Source organism: Numenius arquata, chromosome 3 (genome assembly GCF_964106895.1).
Source record: "Numenius arquata chromosome 3, bNumArq3.hap1.1, whole genome shotgun sequence".
Taxonomy (NCBI): domain Eukaryota; kingdom Metazoa; phylum Chordata; class Aves; order Charadriiformes; family Scolopacidae; genus Numenius; species Numenius arquata.
Window position 1 is genome coordinate 64,002,992 of NC_133578.1, and position 16,249 is coordinate 64,019,240.

At 37.6% G+C, this 16,249-nt stretch overlaps 1 protein-coding gene across 1 annotated transcript in view; it reads left to right on the plus strand.

Moving 5' to 3' along the window:
* The window catches only part of COL14A1 (collagen type XIV alpha 1 chain), a 120,474-nt gene that overhangs the window by 79,629 nt on the left and 24,596 nt on the right, over positions 1 to 16,249 (plus strand). The window contains exons 31-38 of the mRNA XM_074145978.1: positions 2,014 to 2,156; positions 3,040 to 3,149; positions 4,467 to 4,625; positions 9,082 to 9,159; positions 9,451 to 9,537; positions 14,078 to 14,131; positions 14,533 to 14,628; positions 15,869 to 15,922. Of these exons, the coding sequence (XP_074002079.1) occupies positions 2,014 to 2,156; positions 3,040 to 3,149; positions 4,467 to 4,625; positions 9,082 to 9,159; positions 9,451 to 9,537; positions 14,078 to 14,131; positions 14,533 to 14,628; positions 15,869 to 15,922 (781 nt within the window). The remainder of the gene's footprint in view (positions 1 to 2,013; positions 2,157 to 3,039; positions 3,150 to 4,466; positions 4,626 to 9,081; positions 9,160 to 9,450; positions 9,538 to 14,077; positions 14,132 to 14,532; positions 14,629 to 15,868; positions 15,923 to 16,249) is intronic.

Sequence of the window (16,249 nt, forward strand, 5' to 3'; positions counted from 1 at the left end):
GATTCCAGTATGTAGTACTTTGTGAAAGGTGCCTCTGGAACGTGGGTTGAAGTGTCATAGAATGCAGAATGTCTTTGAGGTCTGAGTCAGAGTGGGAACCTGCTTTAGATGTCCTCAGTCACTTCCTGAATCAGTCTATGTCTGTTTATTGATTACAAAGGAAGATTGTCTCCTTATGCTGAAATGAGACTGTGTGAACACCTAGTACCTTCCTGGGGGGCAGGACATAGTTCAGTCACGAGGACTGTGTCCAGGGGGAGATGCAGAGGAGGCAATGAAGAAACCTCCCATTGAACTTTTACAGTCATTCCTCAGAGAGGAAGTGATGTAAACTTTCCATTTCTTCTACTAAAAGTGTGTATGTTGTGTTTGGTTTCTCTCAGTCCAGTCCCCTACTTTGTATTAAATGGCATCAGAGAAAAGCAGCGGCCCTGCTGGATTAGACACGGGAAGATGTAACAAAAAGTATTCGTTAGCTGAGATAAATAAGAAAGAACAATAGTAGGAAATTACTTTAAGGTTTATATTAGAAGTCATCTTAGTCTTTTTGTGTGATCATCCTGTTGTGTCCCAGTTGGAGCTATACTGCTTGGAGCTGTTCCACATTCTCTGTGTTTAGTTTCCTCCTGGGTCTAGATGGAATTCTAGACTGGAATTTCAGGAATTAGCATTTCTCACTTCTTTTTCCCTTTCTGCTTCTTTCTAATCTGATCTGCTGCATTTATATGCTCTTCTCTAGCTGCCACCCCAGCCCAATCTTATTGCTTCATTAGGCTTTCACTCCCTTTCATGGTTCAGAGAATACCTTTCTCTTGATGATCTACAGGTACGTCTGAACAATACCACTTGTTTTTGTCATCTCATCTGTGCACTGAATGTCATTAGTTTTATTCTCCTTGTTGAACTCTGTATCCCAAACCTTGTGTTTCTCCCACCCTGCATATTGAGTTTTCTTTCATTTGCACTTTGTACAACGGGCGTACAGTAAGGCTTTGTTCTTATGCCTGTTGAGTTCCCTCTCTCTTTTCTCTGTGGGAAATGTGCAGTGTAACATCATGTTTGATCATCTACAGACCATTGTGCAGAATATATCGATTATGTATCACATTTAACTCCTTTTCCAGTGTGATTCGTATCTATATATCTCATATGTGCCAGAAACGCTTTAGAAGGAAGGGATCATATTTGCGGAAAAGAAATTGATTAAATAACCTCTTCAGGCTTTCAGATCCCTTTACTATGATTTTAAAGAATCAGGCTAATTAACTTTTTCAAAATACAGCCAGTCCTTTCAGACACTTGTCCAAATGTCCCACTTTGGAATTTGACAACACAAGGTTAAATTAGATTGGAAATACTAAATAACAATTTTTAGGAAATGGGATAAAATAACATATTTCTTTTATATCACAAGCTTCCTCTCTCCTGCAAAAATCCTATGAGAACAGATTGTATGTCTGTATGTGTGATCTGTTTTGACTTCACTTTCTTATATATTGGTTTTGAAATGTATAAACTACATTCCCTGTAATTTATAAAGCTTCCTGTAGCAGTCTCTGTCATTCCTAATTTCTATCCATTAGTGATGGTTTAATGACAAAGGACATGTCTATTAAGATTGGTCTTCCAAGCAACTTTGATTTTCATTGTCTGTTAAACCGGACAATAGCAAATGTCTTGCGAGTGACTACTGTTTTTAAAAGCACTTAATGCAATTAATTTCAGCTTTACTTCAAACTGACCTCTGATTTGACCTTCAAATTAAAAAAAAAATAAAAATAATTAACAGCACTTTATAAATTCCAAAGGAAAAGATAGCTTCTTTCTTCATAAGCATTCTTTTGATAGTTATCAAGTTGAGTACATTTTGCAAAGACTTACTCATATTGCTTCTAAGTCTTGATTTCCAAAGAAACACACAGAGTAATAGAAAGCATGTTAAATGGACATCTGATGAGTAATTCACCAGATTTAATGTTTGTTTCAGTTTAAAAGACATTCTTTCTCTTACAGGTATTTGCATCCTGAAGGTCTTCCATCTGATTACACCATTACGTTTCTCTTTCGTATACTCCCCGACACACCTCAAGAGCCATTTGCTCTTTGGGAGATTTTAAATGAAGCATATGAACCACTAGTTGGAGTTATTTTAGATAGTAAGTATTTTGTATCTTATCAGTGACTCTTTCTTTACCTGTATGAATGACTCATCCTGTGTTTTAATCTACTGCCAGAACAACTACGTCAATCTGGAAGGTGATGGTTTCTAATGGATGTTTTTTAGATTTGGTTTCACTGAGTTTAATTTGGAGTCAAATTTTGAGTATAACATCGTAAACTGGGAGCAATGATACTAAAATCCAAAGAGCTTTAATAGGTATAAATTTCCGTAAGGGAGCTACTCATTTGCTTTTAAAATTTCCACTGCTCTGAATCTGGTTCAAATAGTATCTGTCTTGTTATATGCCAGTGGTACGGACAGTAGGGTATACATGGAGGCAAGGCAGTCTGGTAGATAACAGAGCCAGAGACATAAACTCCTGATGACTCTTCAATTCTACTTGATTTGACTTCCACAACTGTAAAACAGGGATTATAATTTAGAAGGTTTCCATATTTACTGTCGAAAAGCTGTAGATGCTATTATAGCTGTCCTTCACAGCTGCCAGTTTTAAAAGAGATTTATTAGTTCTTATCTATGTATCTTTCCTAGATTTTTTTAGATATGTCACCTTAAAATAGCTTGAGGTTTCATGCCTCCTTTTCTTGTCCAAGTCATACAGAGTAGCAGCGGGAGATCAGGTAGATATGAGTAAGGTAGACTCCCAAGAATTGGCCCATCCTTCCTGTCAAACCAGAAAACATTTCTCTGAGATAACTTGTTACTTCTGGGTCAGTATATCACCTATGAATGTGTTTTACTAACATTTAATCTGTCATCTTTGGCCTTCTTTGTTAAACATAAAATTGACCCTTTCAGATAACGTATCAGGCCTTTTCTTCCTCTAACACAGAGCCCTTATTTTTATTCTCACACAGATGGTGGTAAAACTCTGACTTTCTTTAACTACGACTATAAAGGAGATTTTCAAACTGTGACTTTTGAAGGTCCTGAAATAAGGAAGATATTTTATGGGAGCTTTCATAAGGTTAGTAATGGTAACAGGAAAAAAAATGTACTCTGAATAAAGGTTTGAATAAAGGTTATTTTTAAACATATTTTAAGGGTTATGCCATGTCGAACTTTTCTTGGCTGTTGGAGAACTTGTAACGTTCTTTCCAAAAGCAGATGAAGTAGCGCTGGGATTGTAGCACATACTTGTTGTGGAAGGTGCTTTTCTTGTTCACTTTTACTCCTGATGTTTGTGTCTTTCCTAAACAAAAAAAAAAAAGAGGAGACTGTGGATTGACAGATAGTATTTACAGAGCTTAACTTTTCTGCGCTTCCTTTTTAACTGATGGAGCAAGAAAGGGAAGGTAGGTCAGAGCTGGGATCTAATTCTGACTCTTTTAAGTTGTGCTTCGGAGGAATATATGAGGCTTTAGCAAGTTCTCCTCTTAAGCATTTTTCTGTATTTTGGAGGATGATCCCTGCTGTGCCTGTGTTTGAAAGGCGCAGGAGGCCAAATTCATAGCAGCTTTTCAGTTATTTTGTTCCAGCTGAGCCCAGAGCAAAGCAGCTACAGGACTTCTTCCTGGCATCCTCTCACCTTGGGCTCCAATCTCCACATAGTGTGCTGGTATAGGGAATATACTGTGTTTCTACCAGCTCTTCATATGGTCTCCCTCCCTGCCCAAATTTGTTCTTTTCTTTGCTGAACTGAGAGTTTGCTCTTAGGATTGCCCTCTCTGCTGGGAATGTCTTTGCTGCATCAGCGATGGACAACAGAGTGTGAGTCAAAGCAGAAGGAAGTAACTTTGCTGCTGTGCTCTGCTTTTTTGTACTGTGTTTGATGTGATTTGACTTTTTTTCCAGTGTAAAAACCTCACTATGAAAGGTTTTGCTCTGTGGTTATAATTTACAGGCTAAATTTATTGCTTCGTTTCGGCTTTTGCAAGTGGCTACAAAGGATGTATTGGTGAAATCCAGTGCTATATAGCAGGATCATACAAGGCCCAGGAATTATTAATGACCACATAAATCAAGGGTTCTTTGGGATCTGGGTGGTATATGAACATCGTGTAGGTCTTCTGTCAGTGATAAATCATTTTCTTACTGAATACAGATGATCCATAAGCAGAAAAATAAGCTAAATTCATTAAATGGATTAGAAGCATTGAATAATTCACATTGGAAGGGACCTCTAGAGGTCATCTAGATCATTTTTTGCTATGAATTATACTCTGAGTTTCATTAGCAAACAAGGAGTCAGAAGCTCATTTTAAAAAAATGCAATCCTTTTCCCAGGATTTTAATATATCTTATGTGTTCCTTTGTATGCTAAAGCATCTTTTCTTCTGCTTAGTTGCATGTTGTTATCAGCAAGACTACGGCTAAAATAATTATTGACTGCAAGCAAGTGAGTGAGAAGACCATTAATGCAGCAGGGAATATTAGTTCTGATGGCATAGAAGTGCTGGGGAGGATGGTCAGATCCAGAGGACCAAGAGATAACTCTGCACCAGTGAGTAGAACAAGAGCAATTCTTTAACCATTTAAAATATCGTAAAGGCAAGCGTTTGGGGTCCTTGCAGCTATTTTTAAGTTGAAGCAGAGTGAACTTGTATTTGAAACAGTAAAGTTCCAGCATTTCAGAAATTCTACAAAAGCCTGCAATAGTTCTCAACTTGGGCAAAGTCTATTTTTGATTATTTTAATAAATTAAATCACTAGGTCACCATTGTTCAAATGTTATTCTCAAACACACGGGTGAATGCTGTTGATACATTCAGGTATGACTTGTGTTCTGAACTTCATTACACAGAGTAATAGAATTCTTTTGCCTGGAATCATTTAAACTTTGTTTTGAGTGATAATTATTCCCATGTCTCTTATTCCCTCTTACTTTCCGTTTACCCTAAGTGCACTATCTGTTCATTAAATAATTGAACTGGTTTGACACGATGGCTCCAAAAACCTCTATCTTAGTATATCTAGTTCTCTTATAACATAAAATATTTTAAATGTGAAAGATCCTCCCCAAGATTAAGTACTGTTTCATTTCTTCAAAATTATTCTCCCAGAAGCAGTAACCTATATTCTGTTTGCACAGCAACTTGTGGGAGTCTGTCCATTTTGCTTCAGATGTCATTAAGAAGGTTTGTTTGGGTTTTTCAGGTAGATTTAGCTGCTGAGAAGACCCAACAATCTGACACTGATTTTAGGAAGGCTTCTTTACCATGCGGTTCTGTTTGCTAATTTTCTTGGCACTTTCTTGACCTTAGAATGATGTTAGCAGAGAATGTGAACCTTGAACTCAAGGCTTGATTTGAATAGGAATGAGGTTTCAGAAATGTATTCACTTGCTACTATGTGGAAATACTCTTGTTTAATAAAAAATAAGCCCTCAGAATATATCTCTGTGTACAAAAAAGAGCCTTTAGGCCTCCAACATAAGGATAATAATTATATGAAGTCTGGAAAGACAAGTACACAGAGAAACCTTTGTAGTCACATTTCAATAGAAATAGAAAAAGGCAAACTTAGGAAAACTTGGAATTAGAGAAGGCTTTGTAAAGAAGTGGAAAGAAATGGCGTCTTTTGTTAGAACCCAGGAATCTATACCAGATAAGTCAGACTGCCCACTCACTGAAAAATTTGGTTTTGTTTAAATGTACTGTAAAACTGATGTAAGGCTACAAATGTGTAGCTGAAGATGAAAATTCTTTACTCCATAGTACTGTTTAGCTGCCTTCATGTATTACCATATATACTGAATTACAAGCAGGTCAAGAAAGCACCCAAATACCATTCTTTAAAGTCTCCATTCTGCACATTTTATTCATATTGAGTAGAACTTGTGTGAATAGTTACATGTAAGGCATGAATGAGTTGGTTTCCCCTACTCCAAAAATTAGAGGACATCAAAGGACGCTAGTAGGAGGCAGGATAGAAGTTCCTCTCACAACAGGTAGTAGATCAGTGCAGTTCCTTACCATAGAATTTTGTGGGTACTAAATATTTATCTAGACTGCAGGAAAGCCTGGCAAGTGAATGAAAGGGAAATATTGATTGTTAACAAATCTAGGGCAGGAGACACCTGATCTGAAAGTCATTGGAAGCTAGCGGACTGTAAGGTAGAAGTATGACTTACACTCTCGTGCTTCATTAGATATCACTTGTGCCACCATTGGAAATAGAATACTGAGATTTAGTCTGTTCCAGTATCTTCACAGTTTTAAGAGGCTCATGAAGGCATGCATGAAACAAGAATTCCTTTGTAAAACATTTTGAAAATTGTTTTGAATTGATATGAAAATTGGGGTTTGTTGATAGTGCTTAAAAGTGTTTTTTTTCATCAGCTGTATTTTCATTAAATGCTTTAATCTTAGTTTTACAGATGCTTATTACATTAAAAATAACAGGCAAGCAGTTATTTTGGAATAAAATTTTGGATGTTTTGTTCTGACTGTATTCATGTGGAACAGTTTAACATTGTCAGAATGTTTTTAATGTGGATCTTTGTTTGATTTTCTTAATATATAAATGAAATATATAAATGAACCCAGTGCAATCATCTGAATTTTGCAAAACATTTCCATTTTGAAGGAATAGAATTGTATCAGAGTTTAGTTTTGGTTTTTTTTTCCCATCAATGCATATGGTGTGCAACAGTTCAATGAACCAGCAGAAATAGAGATAGACGGGACAAAACAGGGGATTAGGCTAAAGGTGCCTTGCCCTTTTAACTATCCCTTAATAGCGAGGCACTACTCCAGCCAGCTCGGGCAATGAAACCTGACCATGACATGCAGCAAGTAATGTTCTTTATTCCTTCAGTGGGATTTAATGAAAAGTCCAGCTTTAAAACAGTGTTTTAAAACAATTCACAAATCTCCTTATGGATGTTTCCTTTTCTTTTAAGTGTAACTTGTTTACCTCTGTGTATATGTACTGTTAAAAAAAGTAATGTGTGATGTTGTCTGCTTATAAGAAATCCTTGTAGAACTGTAGCCTGATCAGATGACGATGGGCAGACTTTTCTGTCTTACTGGTTCTACTTGCAGGGCTGGATATTTAGAAAGTAAAATCACTATGAATACAGAGAATTATGAATAAAAGTTTAACAGTAGCAAAGAAAGCTTTGTTTAGTTATTTAGCTTGAGTCAGAGCAACCCACATAATATTTTAAAATAAGAATACTGAGTCATTCACCATTTGGATGGTGAATACAGCAATTCAGGGAATGCCTCTTTGCTCTTCATTTTACACCAACATGCTAGAGATCACTATGGATATCTAGATTGTCTAACCCAGAGAAAATGAATGCATATACACGCCTATGTAGGACTGCATAAATTTAGCCGATACAGTCAACCTTCCATTGTTCAGGATACCAGAATAGCTTGGGATGGACTGGGTTATGGAAAAAATGTCAATACAACTTACTTCTGAATGTAATCTGCTTTCTGCACTACCAGCTCAGGTGTTTCTGCACTCCTTTTCTGGGATGTCATGTTTGCTTAAGTGTAGTATCATGCAAATGCCTAGGGTCATTCTGAGTCCCAGAGCAGTATGTTCATGTGCTGCTGTGCTCAGGCTAATGAGTCCTGCCAGAATTAGTAGTTTTGGGAAGTGTAGCGATGAGGCATCACATGGAGCCAGGTTGCATTTGACATAGCCAGGGACACAGACTTGTTGGACTCAGGATAGACCTTTGTGGAGCCAAACCAAGGGCCCAAAAGCTGCCTTCGTGCTGCGCTTCAGCTGTGTAAGGTGTTTCTCATGGAGCCAGCTCACGTGAGTCTGCATCTGGAGTACAGCATATCTACAGACCAGCTAATCTGCTGGCAGATAAGAAGATTTTCTATGCGTAGGAAAGCCTTCCTTTGTTGAAAATATAATAGTTGACTTATATAAGAAAAAAATGAGGCAAAACTGAAGGTGCACATGGGTAGTTCATTTTAACAGCTTTAGAAGCACTGCATTTTTAAGAAAGTCTTTAAATTCACTGCTCTGTTCTAGTGTTAAAATAATGCCACTGAAAATAATAATGGGAGCAAAACCAAAGAGAGTTCTATCTCTAGCAGTTCACATTTTTTAACATGTGGGGTTAATTTAATGGGATGTTCTGTTCCATTGCCCTCTCTATTCAGTATGCACATAAATGAGGCATGGAAAAAGAATAGAAATAGTAACAGAAGAAAGCTTCATCTCTCTAGACCGCTTTGTTCACTTCAAGGCTGTAAAGGAGACAATTGGTTTTACCATTGAGTCCTATTTAGTATAATGTTTCTGAGTACCTAGCACCCATTATTTTTACCAATTATGTGTGTTCTTGTAGATTAAATTCTTGTCCAACCCATGTTCCCAGGCCTGTGGTGGGAATTTTCTCCCCAATGTCGTTGTGTATTGAGCAAGCTTTTCACCATCCTTAAACTTAACTTGCCTGGGGATAATATGGCCAAGAGAGGGCATATTCTAAAGTAAAATAAAACTGGAGAAGATGATAAATATTATTTGTGGCTAAGCTCCAGTGTAACTAATAGGCTCCAGTAGACCCAGATAAAATCTGAGCACCATAACAGTGGGTTAAGAGAAATTACTCAGCTTTGAGAAACTGAGGTCTTTTGCCTGTCTCTTGATGCCTCCTTTGCTAGAAAAAAAAGTATTGGGATGCGCCATTGGGAAAAATCAGGAATTTAATCAAGGAGGTGGGGATAATCCAACAAATGCCTGCAGCACTTAACTTTGAAGAGCTTGCTTAATCCACCTAGTGTCTGATAGTTTGGACAAGTTGGTTAGAACACAAGCCTTTTACCGTTTAATTTAGCATATATGTGGCTAGCTGCTCTCAATCGATAGCTTCTCTGTCTAATGTGGGTGCTTGAATCAAAAGTACCTTTTCTTGCTGATGGCTCCATTTTGCACTGATCATTCAACTAATGGTCACTTTGTACATCACCCTTGTTTTGAAACAGTTGCAGTTACAGATGTTTGACATTGTTTGTGCTACCTCATGGGCCAATCGGGACAAATGCTGTGAGCTTCCCGGCTTGGTAAGAAACCTCTTTCAATAACTCTAGAATTTACCTTTTACTTTCCCCTTTATTGAGACAAATGCTTTAATGGAAATGGGTGGTTAAGCATTTTCGAAAAAGCTCAGGTCTGCTTGGATAACTTTTCCTATTGAAAGTCAATGTGATGTATGTTTCTAAATCATACATCATCAATCACCTCAAGGTGCTTTTGAGGCATCCACATAGTACTACGTCTTAGATTCATAAAATTCTTAACTTCTGAATCGAACTTTTGGCCATCATTCTATTCCTGTCTTAATCTTTCCTTAGAGAGATGAAGAAAACTGCCCAGCCCTTCCTCATGCTTGTTCCTGCTCAGAAGCTAATAAGGGTCCCCTTGGACCTCCTGGACCACCGGTAAGGTTTTATTCAGATTTGTAGTCAACTGTAGTCAAATAGTCCACTAGCCACCTTTATTCCAAGACATGTGAATATACTGCCATTGTACAACTAGTAAGGTTAAATTAGGGTTTTAAGTGTTGGGAAAGAGATAAAATTACATTCAGTTTATAGCAAAGACACTAAGTAATATCCTGTAAGAAACCTTCTCACCCAATAAGTCAGTCAAATTTTTAATGGTTTAATTGAGACCTGAAGCTGTTAAGGTAATCTTTAGACCTTAAATCTTGTTACCTCTCTGTAGCATTAGTAGATATGCCATAGTTAGTGCCATTTATTTTCAAATTTTTAGTCACCTACTATCTGACATGTATGTATGATAGTACACACATATCTAGCACGCGTGTGTGATAGTACACATGTATCTAGCGCGTGTGTATGAAATATAGCTTTTGAGTTTAGCTTTTTGAAATGCTAAGTTTACAGTATTCTTATGAATTAAAGATATGGAGTACGACAATGCCACTTGTGTGATAAATAATGAAAGAACACTTTTCTGTCTTAAAAGCCCTAGAGTATTTATTGGAAAGCAGAACTTAAAGTGCTGGTTCTTATGAGAGCTCCTAGAGGCAGAGAGGTACCCAAAAGCAGTGAAGGGAAAAGAGGATGAAACACAATGGGTTTGGTGAAAATTGAACTGAAACTTTTTCTAGCTTGCCAGTGAATGATGAAATACTTGAATGAACTACTTGATGAAATACAGTGAATGATGTCACAACTTGTACTGTGGGGTGTGTTACATTGATAGCACTCATGTAAGCATTTACTGTGTAAATGTTAAGTCAGTGTATACCTAAGTTCTTTGTGTAACCAGTGGAATGAGATAGTCTCTTCCAGAAGACAATTATTTGACTTCCCTTCCATTTCATCATAGTATCGTAGAAAGAGGGGATAAATCTCCTTTCTCTTTACTGGTTTGTGGACAAACTCAGGTGATGGATCAGATCAGACAACTGAGACATAGCTCACTAAAGTTAGATAACTCAATCTCACATTCGAAGTCTTATTTTTTAGCCGTTTAGAAAAGTTGTAGGCTCTGTTTGCAATGGTCTATTATTGGTTTCCTAACTGGGATGTCTGTAGAATGGTCATGTGGTGTTTTTTCTCTTTTACAACTAGATTGATAACTCTGGCATTTTAGGGCTGCTTGCTAAGGTAGCTTGAGATGAGGTCCCCTTGTGAACAAGTTTGAACTGTGTGTTTCTCTGCTCATACTGTCTCCTGGATGCTCCAAGAGCATGTTTTGAAGAGAAAGAGCCAGTGAAGAATGCTAAGGAAAATAAGTTTCTGAGAAAGTTAAAGTACACAAATTACACGAGATACATGTTCAACAACAAAATTAACTTGCACATAAGACGTTCACGTAGTAGATCCTAGCAGACATTGATCCTAGTAACAGCTCAGAGATTAGTCTTTCTGCAAGAACTCTCCTTCAAGCTCTGGTACAAAAACTCGAAAAGGAACTCAGGAGAAAATTCACTGAAGAGATGTATCTTGAACAAGGAAAAATTATTCTGTTCTCCTATTTGAGTGTGGCTTATAAATCAAACATTAATGGTTTTAATTTCTGTATATAGGTGTCAAACTTGTGTTCTGTGAAAAAGACAATGGGATAATTCACACAAAAATGCAACTGAAATTGAGTAGTTTGACCACATTTCACAGTAAAATGAAAAATGTTTAAAAATTATTTGACAGGAAGGATGTATGTTACTGTAGTTCAAAACATATACAGATCAGGAGTTGCCAAAGCTTAATCCAGCAGTAAAATAATGTATTTCTACTTATTACATTTAGGATTAACAGTATTTTGAGTAGCATAGTGCCATGCAAGAGGAGACTTAAAATCAAGCAGAAAAATCACTGCCTAGGCAGAGGAGTGTGTGATTCTGGAACTCAGACTGTTATGAGTGATACTTTTTTGCCAGACAGTTAGATGGCATAGCTCTGGAAAAAAAGTAAGAGGCCAAGGAAAAAGCAGAGCAAAAGAATAAAGTCAGTGTTCATCTCTGCGCCGACTAACAGTCAGAAAGTCACATGTGCTAGGTCTGGTCAATACTGCTCCAAGTCATTATAATGTCATGTGACTTTTCTCTAAGCCAAGGATTTTTCTGTTTAAGGGATCAGGATTCTACCATGGAGCCAATTTTAGACATTAGACTAAAAAGACTCCAAATAAAAGCCTTCCATTTTTTTGGGATAGTAATTCTGGAAATATTTTTCAAGCTCTTTTAGGAAGTGGGTTGTTTTGGGTAAAACTAAGTACTGTTTAGAGTTAAGATTATCTAGCAGTTTTCATTATGGGTTACTGTTTTTATGGCTTCATCTTTGCCAGGATTTGATCATGCTGTCTGAAGTTCCCCACACAAAGTAAAAGTAAGATATCGCACAAACCTGATGCCTGCATTTGCAACGAGCACTGCAGAACTGGAGAAGGTGAAGAAGGAATCAAAAAAAATATTGAGGAACTGGAGAAGCTTAATTGCAAAGAAAAGCGTTCAGTGCTTCATAGGTTTTAACTATTAAATAGAAATAAGGTCACTTGATAACAATTGATTAAGAACTGTTTCTGGGGGAATGCACTGGCTTTACTTTAAAATAAGAGAAAAAGGCATAACAGGAATTCTTGGCTAGAAGTAGAAGCTGAAGAAATGAAAATTTTGAAATTAGTCACGCCAGCTTAGTAGTTCTGGGCAATAACCACCAAAACAAGTTTATGCCCCTCTACTCTGCTCTTGTGAGACCCCACCTGGAGTACTGTGTCCAGCTTTGGAGGCCTCAACACAGGAAGGACATGGACCTGTTGGAACGGGTCCAGCGGAGGGCCACAAAAATTATCAGAGGGCTGGAGCACCTCTCCTGTGAAGACAGGCTGAGAGAGTTGGGGTTATTCAGCCTGCAGAAGAGAAGGCTCTGGGGAGACCTTATAATGGCCTTCCAGTACCTGAAGGGGGCCTACAGGAGAGATGAGGAGGGACTCTTTATGAGGGAGTGTAGTGATAGGATGAGGGGTAACAATTTTAAATTGTAAGAGGGGAGATTTAGAGTAGATACTAGAAAGAAATTCTTTCCTGTGAGGGTGGTGAGACACTGGAACAGACTGCCCAGAGAAGTTGTGGATGCTCCATTCCTGGAAGTGTTCAAGGCCAGGCTGGATGGGGCTTTGAGCAACCTGGTCTAGTGGGGGGTGTCCCTGCCCGTGGCAGGGGGGTTGGAACTTGATGATCTTTAAGGTCCCTTCTAACCCAAACCATTCTATGATTCCATGGTTCTATGAGAAAAATGAAGGAGCCTCTTGTGATTTCATCTTAAATCAACGCTTTTCTGGAACTTGTGCTTTAACCATGCAAAGGTTACTGGGTTCAAAACATGGATAAGGGTACCAAATTCAGTGTGAACCTAAAGCATATGATTTAATGGCTCAACATCAGCCTATTTTTAAGTATATATTCTTATTCAGTAAAAATGTAATGTGTTTCTGAGAAGGAAATGGGAGAAAACTGTGATTTTGTTTGTGTTAACAAGTTGCAACTACTTTGTTGAGTATTTGCATAGGAATTTTTAATCTGAGAGAGAGATGGGAGAAAGACAGAGGCAGGAGAAAGGGCAGACGGAGCTCATGGGCTGGAATGCAGAAATGTGAGGACCTGGAATTTGGGAACTGGCAACTATTTATTGTAGCCTTGAAAGAACACTATTCAGTTATGGTGCCTAGTTCTACAAGATCCTTTTTCAGTTCAAAGAAGGGCAGAATCCCTTTAAAGCTTATAGCACAAGAGATTAATTAATATACTCAGGTGGGGGAAGAAGGAAATTGATCTGAAAAAAGTGGAAAAAAATTTAATCTTTAATTATGCTGTCCTAGAGGACAAAGCACATGCAGCATGTATATGCAAAACACGTTCATGGCAGCCATCCATAGATATTTGCAAATCCAGTGTCTCAGATGATACTAATAAAAAAGGCAACAGTTGGTTAATAAATGATTAACAGATGTAGGCACTGCTGAAGAAAGCAAAAAAGAGAAAAATGGGCAAAAGAGTACTTTACCTAAGAGTAGCTCTAAATTAAACCATGGCAAGTCGAGTAGATCCTGGAATTGTCCTTGCTGGAAAGTATTCTCGAGTCATTGGAAACTTAGCCTTTAACAATGCGGTGATTTTTGGTGAGAACAGACAGATGTGCAGGTTTCAGCAGTTGGAAGGGAACCCATGACTACATGTATACATTTCCATCTCTATCGCAGCTTTCCACGTTATTTTGATGCTTACGTGGTGTGCATTCTTGGCTCTAGAAAGTAGTCACATCTGTGTTTAAATCTGTTCCTGTGTATGGCCATACTTAAGTACGTTCTCAGTTTAATTACTCCAGTGGAGGGATACGGACAGAGCATTCACTAATTCCTGAACAAGAAAAAACTTCTTGGGTTTCTCTGGATTTAATTTTTGTTTATTTGAGAGTGTTGGTTTTCAGCAAGTCCCATGCTTGTGCTTCACAGGGTGGTCCAGGTGTCAGAGGTGCCAAAGGTCATCGTGGCGATCCAGGTCCAAAGGTACATTGTACAGCACTTTGCAGTTGACAGATGCACAGGTTCTTGGTTTCTCTCTGCTGCATGTAAAGCTTGAAATGAATTCCAGATTCTCTCTCATATCGCCAAGGAAAGAAGCACAGTGAAATGCCATTGGCATTTGGTGTGTCTCTTCTCATAACAATTGCTTGTCCTGTTTGTTCCTTGATAAAAGATAAAATTCAGAATGCTCCTGTCACAGCATAACTTTTCATTTTTTTTGCATTTATAAAGGAACCAGGCAGTTTTAAACTGAACCCTAACTTCTCAATCAAATGTTAACCCATATTTCCAGTATTTTTGAGTCTATTCATATTTAATTCTTCAGACAGAGGCTGCCTTTGTCCATATGATAAGAATTTAACTTATGTCCTCTGCTACTTTAGGGACCAGATGGACCTCGAGGTGAAATTGGTGTTCCTGGACCGCAAGGACCTCCAGGACCACAGGGACCCAGTGGACTTTCTATTCAAGGGCTTCCAGTGAGACTTACAAAATCAATAGGGTTCTTTGTTGTGATGTGTTGAACAGCACATATCTTAGACTGGACTGAAATATCTTTTGGTGTCCTGATCAGAATCTGAATTTCAATATTTGAGATGAAATCACAGATTTGTGTTTAACCTATGTTGGACGTGGGTTCAATGCCAACATTCCTGTTTTTATTTGGACCTGAACTTTTAGCTGAAGGTATTTGATAGGAGGTTGAATGTGCCCCAGGGATTAGCACCCAAGCGTGGTGACAAGTGAAAAAAATTGCAGTGGGGGTTGTAACATGGCCCCAAACCAAATGTTAATATTTTATCTTTTTGGGGTTGTGGTATTGCTCATCACAGATCAGTTCTGACTTGAAAGATATAGCCAAGCAAGAACACCATATTCGCTGCCAAAATTAAGCAATAGTATCTACTGCACTTACAGAGTCTGTCATCAGAGGAGATGATTAGGCCTGGAGTTTGCAATGATGTTGTGAAATAAGTCTCAGAATTTCATCATAAAGACACATTGGTATTATAATGAACCAGCAGCATTAATCTTGTTTCATACACGTCTCCTGTAGATGGCTTCACACAAGCCTTGAAAGGCAGTAGACACAGGTTTTTCTTCTGCTAGACTTTTTTTCAAAATTTACTACGTATAATATACTTTCTTCTTTTTACTTCATCTATATGATAATGCTGTACAATATAAGGGAGTTACTAAAACTATATATTCTTGATGATGTTGTCATTGGAAAATAATACAGAATACATTAATTATAAGAATAGTTAATTGATGGGAAAATTGTGTTTCTGCATGAAATTTAATTAAAATTAGTTTATTATCTAGAAAAGTATATCTTTGTCATGCATACATACTGTGGAAACGTGTAATTTCCATAGAAATATATTGGTTTCGTCATTATAGGAAATATTTCTGAGGGCTGAAGAGAAACAGATTTCCTTTGAGGAGAAAAGAAAATAACTACCTTTTTTTTTGTCACATAATGGCTATAGTTTTGCCAGGTTAACTCTGAAATCTTTTAAAATTAGTTTTACTTTCTTTATTTTCTATATTTGTAAATTCTTCATTTACAGTTTTGCAAATAGGTTTGCTTTCAGCATGAAAAAATTTCTTATTACTTGTTTCGTTGGGTTTTTTTCTAAAGAAACTGAAAGAAACTATTTAAATTAGGAAAGTAACCATGTATTTGGTTTACTATGTGTGATTCTTAATTTTCAGGGGCCACCAGGTGAAAAGGGAGAGAAGGGAGATCTTGGTTTTCCTGGCCTGCAGGTATTCCCTAAGTTATTGTTTAACCTGTCACTTACTAAGTTTGAATGTTGAATTGACATCATTGTGAGTTTAGGGCACATATTCAAAACTGCTGAGAAGCCTGTTGTTGGGGTGAATTTGAACAGAGATTTGGAATTGGGAATCTAGGGTATACTGGTGTCCAGTGACCCAGTCATTCAGGGCCTGAAGAACCGGTTTCTTGACCTTGTTAAACACCGAAATTGGATCTCTATAGACTCAGAAACTATCCACTCTTAGATTTCTGCTTACATAGTGAATAATTACCATTTGCTTGTTTTCACTTTGAACTCATTAAATTCTTCCTGG